The sequence below is a fragment of the Pterocles gutturalis genome, unplaced genomic scaffold, assembly GCF_000699245.1.
Source record: "Pterocles gutturalis isolate BGI_N339 unplaced genomic scaffold, ASM69924v1 scaffold23973, whole genome shotgun sequence".
In the NCBI taxonomy this organism is placed as follows: domain Eukaryota; kingdom Metazoa; phylum Chordata; class Aves; order Pterocliformes; family Pteroclidae; genus Pterocles; species Pterocles gutturalis.
In genome coordinates this window covers 3,026-15,219 of record NW_010118730.1, presented here as the reverse complement: position 1 = coordinate 15,219, position 12,194 = coordinate 3,026, and the positions used below count along the sequence as shown (strand labels likewise).

The 12,194-nt window shown below is 39.7% G+C and overlaps 1 protein-coding gene across 1 annotated transcript in view; it reads right to left on the bottom strand.

The window, feature by feature from the left end:
- LOC104463851 (serine/threonine-protein kinase Nek7) overlaps positions 1–11,882 on the bottom strand; it is a gene marked incomplete at its 5' end in the record, with an annotated part of 22,562 nt that extends 10,680 nt beyond the window's left edge. Inside the window, 3 exons of the mRNA XM_010076347.1 lie at positions 734–828; positions 8,751–8,858; positions 11,774–11,882. Coding sequence (XP_010074649.1) covers positions 734–828; positions 8,751–8,858; positions 11,774–11,882 — 312 coding nt within the window. The remainder of the gene's footprint in view (positions 1–733; positions 829–8,750; positions 8,859–11,773) is intronic.
- Between the last annotated feature and the right edge of the window lie 312 nt (positions 11,883–12,194).

The following is a 12,194-nucleotide window of genomic DNA, read 5'->3' as shown; positions in this document are numbered from 1 at the left end:
CCTGCTGAATGTGTTAACCGAGTTCTGCTGACTCACTGAGGCAGGAGGCTTGCAGGTAAGTGAAAAGCGAGTTGGGTATACTAGTTTCTGTCTGGAACATGACTAGGAAGACTTCATGACCATTGATGATGGAAAGAAATTTTTTTTCAGCATCCTTGATCAACAAATGATATGCAAAGAACTTTGAAGACACAACAGTCTTAGAAGCCTACCTGTTCTTCACACCTTCATTCCCCTCAATTTCCATTTGCCCAGTGTCTTTATTTTCCCAGAATAGAATATTAGTTAAAATTATGTGTCACCTACCAATCTTGACGATATTAATACAGAAATTAACCAATAATTATCGTTTAACCAACTGGAGAAGAAAGGGTAGAAAAAAAATGCATATGTCTCTGCAGCAGAACTCATTATCTTGAAAGTTAATCCAAGCTAGTAGTAATAAGTACACAGTAATCCATTTAAAAAAATATATCTTTGTAGCAAGCCCTGTAAAAGGCAAGCCTTGAGTAACACACAAATACACGTATTTCATATGCTGAAGTTACAGAAGAGTTCTCACTGCTCATAGTAAAGGCAGACACATAAAAGCTGAAAAGTAGCTTTTGCAGAAAGCCACATACTTTTCCATACAACAAAAATACAGAAATAGATCCTAAAACAGTACTTAATACATTTGGGGGGGGAGGAAGCACAGCAGTGTTATTAGGTTCACTGTGTATATCAGTATTACCTCATACAGCAGACAGCCCAGGGACCAGATGTCAGATTTGAAGTTGTAACCATTTTCGTGTATTCTCTCTGGAGACATATAATAAGGTGTACCCACTGCAATAAATACACAAGTATTTTTGAATGAAAATTTCTGTTGTTATACAGTAGTAAAAGTACAGTTTTCCTGGATTAAAAACATTTTTCATCTTCTATATTTCTCATATAGTTTCATTTCATTCTGGTGAGTTGTTTGATAACAATACACTAATTAGATATGTTTAATCCAATGCAGCTTTATTTTCACTACTGATATCTAATTACCAGAATCATTCAGTTGTAGAATACTTCCAATTTTGGCTATTAAAGAAGCTCAAAGTAGTTACTTTCTTCTGAAGAGAACCAAGGGATCATACGACACGCACACAAGCGTACCCCCACTCCTTTCCAAACTGTTATCACTGGGGCTAGAAATAACAGCTAGAAATTCTCTTCCATGGCTTGAACGATTTTATTTTTTAATGAGTTGTCTGTTCTTCCTTTTGAGAATATACAGATCTGAAAAAGCTGCTTTTAAAAGTAATAAACACATTTTAGTTTGAATATCTGAAACTGAAATTGAGCCTGAAATCCAGGATCTTCAGCTTTCCAGAGAGGAAGGCAGGAAAACCTGTGAGCCCAGCAGAAGCCGGGGTTCCTATGAGCGGCTCAGCCATCTGCTGCAGGACTAGACTCTCTGAAGGCTTTTCAGCTCCCAAATCTGTGCCTATCCTAGCTTAATCCTGCCTCAGAGTTGTGGGCTCTGGGGACGTCTGCTCTCGAAAAGCAGCATTTACTAGGACTGTCCCGGAGCAAATTTACATTGGATACTCCAGGACATCTCTCTCCTCGATTTTAATCAGTCCCTACTAATCCGTGTCACGAGTTCCTTAGAAGAGAGAAATTCCGAGACATGTTTCAGCTCCATTAAAAAAAGCTATTAAAAAAAAAAATTTAAAGTATCATCTGAGTGACGGGTTTGTATGTGACAGATAAACAAAAAAAGAAGTTACGAAAAATAACAGTAGCGGCAATTTTGGTGCATTGTCTCCAAACTTTCTCCCTATATTACGCCCAAAATAACTGCCTAACAGCAAAAAGAGTCACGGATCTATGCAGATTTTTACTTCAATTCTGTGTGGAATATTTTCTTAAGCACTGAATCCTGATGACGAAAATCAGCTGAATTCTGTCAATTCAATACCAGTTGACCTTATTTTGAAACTAAACATCTTGCAACACAGCCAGAGATTAAAATCAGCGCTCTCACTGCAAGCTCTAATTGTCAGAGTATGAACCTCCCACTATTTGATTTAAAACAACAATCTTGTATCACTTCTGCACTTCTGAATTAGCCCCATCTACTCAGAATTCATCTCTGTATGACTCCTGGAAACAGAGATCCAGTGGATACGTAAGTAATTCCAAATTTCAATAATCAGGTTAATAGCTTTAATTAATCTAATTAATAATTTTAGTCTAATAATTTCCAAAAGTTATGGGATTTGCTTTGACAGTGTGCCCTACCTTCTAGAAAGGCTGACACCTCAAACTATGTCCTACTTTCTCAGGGAAGAACGGGGCGGGGAGAGGTACATTGATACCTGAAAGGCCCAGCACGGACTGGGAAAACCAGAAGCACCTTATCCCAGGTCAGACCACTACTGCTGGCAACCCATAATTACAACTGATCTCCTTCTTGGCAAACAATGTTGAAAACAAGATTCCAAACCAATATAAACTGAGAATGTGCTTCCCTAGCAGGTATGCAAGGACAAAGGTCCCATACCGCATCCTACAATGGATCTGGCACCCTAAATATGCTGGGGGAGACTTCCAGCCCTGGGAAAGCCCCTCAGCCCCACTCCAACTCACAATGACGGAGTACTGTGACAGTCATTTACTCTCATGGGATGTTTGTATTCACCCACAACACAGGAATGGTCAATAGGGATCCCTGCGAAAGAACAGACACGCAGATGGGTAGACCACAACACCAAAACAGTCACCAGAACATCCAGAAGCAACTCTGTTATTCTAACATATCAAAAGTAATACTTTAATCAGTGCTTAATGACAGCTATCTTAAAATTGGAAACTGTAATTAAACATTTGTCATGAGACAGCTTTCATATTTTTATTATCCTTACTGCTGTACTTCCCCCTAGATTTTTTTATTTTTTTTTTTTTAACTCCAAGGACTTGTGAGCTTGGACACCTCTGAAAACTTCTAGCTGTATTTTGCATCCATTATTTAATGCACTGGTTTAGTATATTCCGATGCCTTGTTAGCAGAATTCATCTAACAACAAAAAAATAAATTGAATAGTAATGTGGTTCTTAGCTGGTTACAGCAGCACTGCCTTTGCTGCTCTGAGCCATCACGCAAATAGCTGGCAGTGAGTAATGTGCCAGAAAGAGGCTTCGCAGAACCCGCAGGGGGCAGCTGAAAACACAGAGGTTTGAAGGTTCACAGTTTACCAAAAGCAAAGGTAATTTTAACTGGTAGCTCTGGGAAACCTGCTGATACATCAGGGGTCTGATACGACTGTGAAAGATTGATGACAGGGAAAAGGAAGAACAAATGCTATCCTTGTACAGCGTTTAGCCTAGTGTAACACCTTAACTGCAACACAGCCTGAAGCCCCTGATGACCAACAAGTGAAAGGCATTGAAATTACAGTTCTGTTAGTCACTGAATCACAAAAACAACCTGAAGATCTAGACATCATTACTACTTGCAAACTGTTTTTAACAGAACGTGGCACAAAAGATGCATTATGATGACATTCAGGAACTACTGGAGGCATTGCAATGATTATTTAAAATGGTGAGCAATCCCGGTATGTGGCACTGTACTGCTGGCAAGTGAACACCAGATGTGATTATACATTCTGTTTCCTTCCTGGGTCATTATTTTTCCTGTTAAGTGAAGTACAGCATCACACTACTATAAAGACACGTGACTTTCTTTACTCAGCTGAAGCCACAGAAGTGGGATAACACAAGACAAAGACATCACACATTAAGGTGCCCATGTCTTCAAGAAAAAAAATCTGTAACTTTAGCATTCTGTTTGCTGCATTTGCACATTTCGGATAACCTGCAGGTCTGAACAGTAATCTCCTTGAAAATAGCCTGGGTCAAATAAACTGCTTCCTCAGAATCTGCTGCTGCTCTGGAGTCCCTCCCTGCAGATCCAGAAAGCATTCTTTATGCAAGCTTGCTGCTATCGAGAGAGGCAACGGACAGAATGGAAATGGTGGTTATGAGGGGGCAGGAAGCTGGATCTGAAGGATCAGAGGCAGAGAAACTATGACGAAGAAGGAAGTTATGATATAAACAGTCCATCTTACTACCTGCACAAACACAACTCACATTGCAGCTGAGTTAAAGAGGAGAGTGTGTTCACTTGAAAACCAACAATTTCATGCAGCTCCTCCATGCATAACCAGCTCCAAATCCTATCAAGGATTTTTAAAATGGGAGAAAAATCTGCCTGGTAAATGTTAATACTACTTACACAAAACAATGTAACAGCTGATTCAGAAGGTGAAAAGGCCATAAAATTATTACTGACATTCCACGAATTGGAATACAGGACTACCCAAGTTCAGAAAAGGGGCTAAAAACTTCAACTCTCCTGATTTTCAAAGAATTCCAAAACAAGACTTCAGTTAAAAAAAAAAGGCTCGCTTTAAGTGATTAAAAGATAAGGTTCATGAATGACTTCATGTCCCTTCACAGGAATTTTATAATGCAGAGTTAAACACAACATGCAAGTGTTTACCAAGATGAACGGTTGATGCTGAAGACAGACAAGCAAAGTTACAAATAAGTTGCAGTTACGGAACAGTGATGGTTACCAACCACTGACAGGACAAGTTCTCCATAATTTTTTTCTTTTTATTTATTTTAATATAGGTGTAGGAGATTTCTAAGTCACAGGCTCATCTTCAACCACAGATACAAGACCTAAAATGCTGCACTTGCCCAAGGTAATGCTGCAACCCAGCGAGCATTATGCAAATAGTCTAACTGCAGAAATCAATCTATAAATATCTTATTTTACAATGTAGCATTGTAACAGCACACTAATCTTCAGCTTTCAAACAACTGTAAGAGATCTCAGGTTTGTGTACATAAAAGAGCTGTTTTAATACAGTTTCGTTGACGGCTGTGATGAATCAGATGCAGATTTCCCTGCCAGCCTTCCTGTACGCCGAGGATGCAGGTTCTCAGAAGGGTTTGGTTGAGAGTATGAAAGTGGGGCTTATTCTACTCACAGCAAAACAGTGCTGCGTGCTGCCAGCCCAGCGCTGGCTTTGACACCCTCTGCTGGAGTAGAGATCCCTATGTACGAGGAAAGGAGAGTATCTGCACACAGTTTTACAAGGTATTTTATTCTCCACAACCTCCACGAGTTTACAGATTCCTCGTATCAGATCTGTGCTGAGGACATGAGTACCATGGAAATGACAAAAGTTGTCAAATCACAGAAGAAACACCAAAACTCAATAGAGTTCAATGATCCTTTGCTTTCAAGCATTTTAAGAAGATAGCAGATCTGCTCCTTTGCCCTGCAACAAGGTATTCACATCACAGCAGCAGTGTCTGCCTAGACAGGGTACTGTGCAGCCCTCCAGTACAACCACACTGGAGAAATCAAGTTTGGTTGGGTTTTTTGGGGTTTTGGGGGGGGACTGGAGAAATCAAGTTTGGTTGGGTTTTTGGGGGTTTTGGGGCGGGTTTTTTTGGTTTTTTGGGGTGTTTTTTTTTTGGTTTGTTTTTTTTTTGTAATTGAAATATGAACTATCCACTGAATGGCTAACAAAGATTTTAAAATGTACATTTCCATGTGCTGGCCTCAGAATGACCATTTTATCAAAGAGGATAAGACCTGGTGTTCAGCCATTAAGAAAAGAAAACCAACAAAACAAAAACCGTAACATACACACACAAACACACAGTCCTAGGGAAAGGAATAGGAAGCGTTTCTTTGATCATCTTCCCCTTTCTAACGTAAAGTCTTCTGAAACCAAGAAATTTTGTCAAGTTTGTATCAAATCAGCAACACCAAGTGCCTCCCTTTCCTTTGCATTTCTGAAAGAAAGATTTTCTCTTTCCAAAAAAGTATATACATGCCACAACAGAAAATTCTACTGTCTTGGCTGTACAGAAAGAGTTAAGAACATTAACAAACTCTGTCCACTGTAGTATTTTCATTTGTTTCAAGTGGACCATGCGCAAATATTCTAATTAAATCAGTATTATTCATAATTAGCAGTTAGAAGCTGTAGCTAATGAAAATTTTAGTACGTTTCTTTATCTCTGAAAGCCTGAATCTAGTCTGCCACTGAAATTTTTATAAAGCCTGTAAACAAGTATAAATTGCTACACATGTGTTTGTAATTCACTGGGTTTCATGCACCAAAGGTTCATGGAATCATAAAAAGATACAACTTTGAAAGAAATTCCAGGAAAACCAGGATCAGAAACTGCATGAGAAATTGATTTTTAAAAGTGTTCTCTGCTAGTGACGTGACAAATCGGAGTGTCACTGTCTCCACTGCAGCCTAAGATAACAGCTGAATAAAACCTTTTTCCTAGTCTGAGTTCTGACATTAGGGCATAATTAAGAGGGAAATGGGAGAAGAGATGGGGGGGGAACAAACAAAAACCTAACAGCTCCCCTACCAAGACGCAGCACCCAACACTAGAAACAAAGCTTCCATCTCCTTACCCCTGCTCTCTAGATGACTCTCGTATTTGTAAGAGATGACCTCTAAAGGGCTTGATGTTTTTACACTGTTTTTAACTCTAGCTCAGTCTTCAGACCCTTTGCAACCATCCCCCTCGAACGAGCCAAAATAACCCAGGGCTGAAGCATTTTGTTCCTCTTTAACTTCTTGACTTCTGTCCCAGAGCACAAGTCTAACTCTCCCACCCTCACACCTGACTCCTGCCTTCTTCACGGGCTCCTACTCATAGATGAGGATGTACAGCTTCCTGCAAATGCAGCCCAGGAACAGCTCCTTCTTCACACTGCTCCTTTACATCCTTCTTCCATTCGCAGGCAGTACCAGGACCCAACCGTAACAACTCAAATCTCCACAGGGCTGCCACAGCCAGCCCCTGGGCTATGGTGGCAGCATGAACAGCAGCACTTTATATAATACACTGTGCCATGAAATGGTATCAGACCTTTAGGGTTGTACCTGAACTCGGAGGTGGAACCCAAGCACATTTCCAGTCTGCTTCTCTGTCTCTTTCTCTCTTTGTTATTAACGCAAGATTGCACATCTGTGTCTGAGTTTCACCTCAGCCCTATTAAGATCTCAGCAGTTACTCATGATTTTGACCATACCAGCATCAGTATGCACAAAACATGATAAAAAACACAAAAGCACAAAAAAAGTGACCAAAGTGGTCTGAAAGACAGGAAAGAAAGGATCATATCAAAAATGTCCTTTCTAAAATAGGTTTATTTGGCTGTTAACACAAATATTGCCCCACCTCAAATGTGGTACAAACACGCTGAATATCAATCCTCTTTTTCCACACTGTACTGATAACTGGGACTATCTGAATAAAGTCAAATTAAGAGGTGAGGATAAATATGGCATATTGGAATCAAAGTAGTCTGATATTTCATAGTCTAATTAGAAACAACAGCATCTGAGCAAACACAATTCCTTGTGTGTCCTCCCATGGCCCTAAAACAGGGATTGTAGGTATTACTTAACCATTCTTGGCTGTCTTACGTATTACCTTCTTTATCACGTACTTTTGTCAAACAGAAAAATATCCAAATGCCTAATTACAGAGTTGTCACTGTCATTTGTTAAAAACCCTCACTGAGCAGCATTTGAATGGATTTTACCTATCTGTATTCAAGTATCAGCGAGGTGCTCTGTCTGCCTCAATACCTTTTACGAGGTGCAGGAGACAATTCTGGATGCTGCAATCAATGGCCCTGCTCTTGAGGGGTCGAAAAGTTCATTTCACACCCTTGGCAGTCAGTGAACAGGCTTGATTCAGCAACCACTAAACACAGCCACTTCAGCAGGGAAAAAGAATTTTTTTTTCTTAACTAAAAAAACCTACATAGCCGTACTATAAACACTAATTCTTACATTTCTCTTTAAAGCAGGTGCTACTCTATTTACAAGGCTTTTCTCTTTTAAAGAGAGCCTCTTCAATTCTTTCATTTGTCCATTCCCTAGATTTAAAACTTAAAATACCTGCCAAATTTTTCCTTTTTCTTCTTTAAGGGCTTCTTAACCATCCTAGCCTCCACATGCTACACAAAGATCCAAGTTACACAAAAATTTTGCTTGGAAAATGATAAAATGTTATTTTTTACGTGTTATCAAACAATAAATTAGGCATTTCAGAATTTTTTTCTATTCTCATAAAAATAAGTTATCTGGGGTTTGTTTTTATTGTTTGTTTGGCCGGGGAGGTTGTTTATTTTCTTTTTAAAGTCTTTATGGTTCATAAAGCCTAATTCTGATCTCTCCTCAACTTACTTTAACTTATATAAACTCCACCTTCAAACAGGGAAGCTCCTCTGTTAGCCCTTTCAAAGCATATCACCAACATATTGTCAATGCTACCCATAGGGGCTCACAGAATTACCAGATTCTTTCCAACAATTATTCAAGTTCAAATGAATTTGTACAAAATGCATCCGTATTCTTGATCTTATTTTTCCCCACCATTTCTAGAAAACACTACTGTCAGGAAGACCTGTTTTGAGCCAGGAAGGTACATTAAATGGGGAGAAGGGGGGACAGAGGACCGAGCTGTACTGCTGAAAGGGACACCTCAGTGTTACAGCTCTTCTGTATTTGTCCATGGTGCTGACCATTTTTTTTTATTATTTAAGAAAAGCATTAGCCTGACCTAACCCTCTCCTTCCTCCTCAAGCAGGCACACTATTTCCACCATGTAAATAAATCTACCTCCCCAACATCTGTATCTCAGAGAAAGTTTACCTAAAGAATGTGCAGCTGTGGTTTTGGAGCTGAAAAATCGACCAAGTCCAAGGTCTCCGAGCTTTACTACCCCTGTAGCTGTGATGAACACATTAGCTGGTTTTATATCTGAAAAAAAAGAATTGAAAAATTTTGAAGTCACAATGAGGTTGCAAGAGAAGCTACTACTCTATTAATAATAGACTGAAAGAGGTTTTAATATGAACAAAATTTGACTGTGCTATTCAGAAAGAGCGAGTTTGGGATTCTGAATTTCAAATTAACTATTTAAAAGTACAAATATCGCTCAAGCAAGAAAACTAAGAGCCATGGCAAGTATTTTAGAAAACAAGCCAGACCCAAAACAGAAACCCCCCACACACAAAAAAGCATATACAGGGAGCTCATTACTACTTTATAGGCACTATATAAAAGGACTTCCATTAGAACTAGAAAACCTCTCATTATATCTCAAGTGGGGTGTTGGTGGATGAGAAGCTGAACATGAGCCGGCAGTGTGCGCTGGCAGCCCAGAAAGCCAACTGTGTCCTGGGAGCATCAAAAGCAGCATTAGCAGCAGGCTGAGGGAGGTGATCCTCCCCCTCTAGTCTGCTCTCGTGAGACCCCACCTACAGTGCTGCATCCAGCTCTGGGGCCCCCGACATGAGAAGGGCGGTTGGAGCAAGTCACAAAGATGGGCCGAGGCTGGAGCATCTCCCATACAAGGACAGGCTGAGAGAGTTGGGGTTGTTCAGCCTGGAGAAGAGAAGGCTACAGGGAGACCTTAGAGCAGCTTCCAGTGCTGAAAGGGGGCTACAGGAGAGATGGGGAAACACTCTTGATTGGGGGGTGCAGTGAGAAGATAAGGGGTAACAGCTTCAAGCTGAAAGAGGGCAGATTTAGATGAGATTTTAGGAAGAAGTTTTTTCCTGTGCGGGTGGTGAGGCAGTGGCCCAGGTTGCCCAGAGAAGCTGTGGATGCCCCATCCCTGGAGGGGTTCAAGGCCAGGCTGGATGAGGCTTTGGGCAACCTGGGCTGGTGGGAGGTGTCCCTGCCCACGGCAGGGGGTGGCACTGGATGATCTCTAAGGTCCTTTCCAACCCAAACCATTCTATCATCCTATGAAGTAACATACCAAAAATGTTTTCAAGAACTGTAAAACATTTTTTTTTATCACTTTTGCTGATCAAATTACCCACAGTGGCATGATGTTACTTATTTGAAATAGGTAACTGATTCTCTTTAATAGGAGGCATTAAAAAAAAAGGCAAGTTTTACTCAGGAGAATGCTTATTTGAACTCTTCAGTGGAATTGGTCTAATCAAGTAGAAACAAAGAAAAATAATGATGTATACCCCAGACAGTTGTTTTTCACAAGTAATATTCCGTTTAGGTTTTAATCTCTCCTTTAGAGACAACAGCAAAGATTTTTATTATTTTTTTAACAAGGTACCTATCCTATTAGTCTTCTAAATAAACTGACCTGATATTTGTTTGGCAAGTGTGCTTAACCCTTACTCAGTTCAAGAGCAATACGCTGTGGCTCTAAACTTAAATAACTTAATTTTGATAAGAGGGGATTACAGTTTGCATAAGATATGGGTACAGTAAAAGGAACAGTTAATAACCCTTCAAACACCAGCATTTTTCAGGTTTCCATTGAAAAGTTACACAACCTTATAAGCTTTAGAGAGGAATACAGAAGCAATTACGTTATGCTGCTGTCTGACCTCGTTTTCAGGAGTTTGGATCACTGTTTGTGAAACAATCCAACACAGATATCAGCTCAACTTAAAAATAGATCTCCTCGTCATTGGTTTTGGTGTGTAACCATGGAATTGTTAGGTTTGCCATAGGCTTGCCAGAAGCTTTGAAGGCCATATTTCAGTTGAAAGAATTTAAGCTCATTTTAGTTTTGAGCTAAAATAAACTAGCTGTAAAGGTTTATTTTAGCTCACTATAGCCTATGGAAAGAATTTGTAATTTTATGTCCTCCTTTTTGTATAATTTGCACTTTACAAGATACCTTTACAAATGCATTAAGAAAAAAAAAGATAACAACAAAGGAAAGTCATTTGCGAGGGCAAAGACATGTAAGTTGACCTGCTGAAGGGTGCAACATCTCTAGCTGCAAATCACAAAGCTCAGAGATGGACAGACTTTTGCTTTCAGGCAGCTATTTTCATCCCAGCTGAAGGAAGCCACCAACGTAAGACATGTAATTTCACCTGAACCCAGAGGGAGAGCCCATATACAACTTGCAACTCGTAGCCAGAGGAATTCCAAGGCAAAAAAAATATTGTACATCTGAGAAGCAGCTCTACTACGATCTGTTTCCTTTGACTCAGAGTTATAAGCTAAAATGAAGACAGCATACGGAAGAGACAGCAGTACAGAAGCTTAAAATGGGTAAAAGAGATTTAGTCCCTGACAGGGATAGCTGGCAACTACAAGGGCTGTTGGGACCCAGTACCTGACACAGAGATTGGAAACAGCAGAGAGGAGCAGAGAAGGGGAGAAAACGCTCACGGCTGCACGTAATCCAGTAGATAAGGGAGTGGGAGAAGGACCTATAGGTCATCAAAAGGCATGGCAGGAGGCAAATACTTTTGTAAGAAAACAGGGTACAAGGGGTAAAAAGGATGGATGGATAGCTGTGCAAGAGTGCAGGTAACAATACTTGGGAGACACAACGGGCAAATACAGAAGAATAAGAACAGGATAAGAAAATAAGAGCTAGCAAAATCAACTGAGCAAGCATAGAGGTAGCACTGGCAGGGTCTCCATCACTTAGAACTATCACTTGTTTTGAGAAGTCAGTATCACGAGCCATTGCTCCAAACAAATATTTACCAAAAAATATACAACCACAAACTTGTGTCACACTTTTCCATTACTTACAAAACATTACAGAAACATACATTATGTCAGCTGGAACAATTGATTCCATTATGACTTCATTTGGTGTTTTTTGCACTGAACCAGCTTAATTCTCACATAGTAAAAGGTTTAGTAAAGACAGATCATCTTTGATCCTGTATTACCTCTATGCATAACACGACGAGAATGCATATGTTCCAAAGCACTGCAAAGCTGAACAAAGTACTTCCAAACTGTTCTTTCAGGAATCAACCTCTTCTGTTTCTTAAAATGCTTAAAGAAAAAAGGATGGACACTGAATATTAAAATTCAAAACTTGCATAAAATGACTGAAAAAAAGACAAGAGAAAATCCTTCATTTAAAAACTAAATACAAGAAGCTCATAACCTAATGAGAAAGATTTAAAAAAAATTTCTTGACACAGAAAGCTTTTCCCCTAAATATTAATACACATATCATCAACGTATGTTTTAGTCAGTCAACCCAGAGCCACAAATGACATGAATGAAATAAAACTGCCATCCCAAAAAAGTATTTACATGGTGTTCAGCAACCCTCAGTGCAGGATTAATGTGGTCAGAATA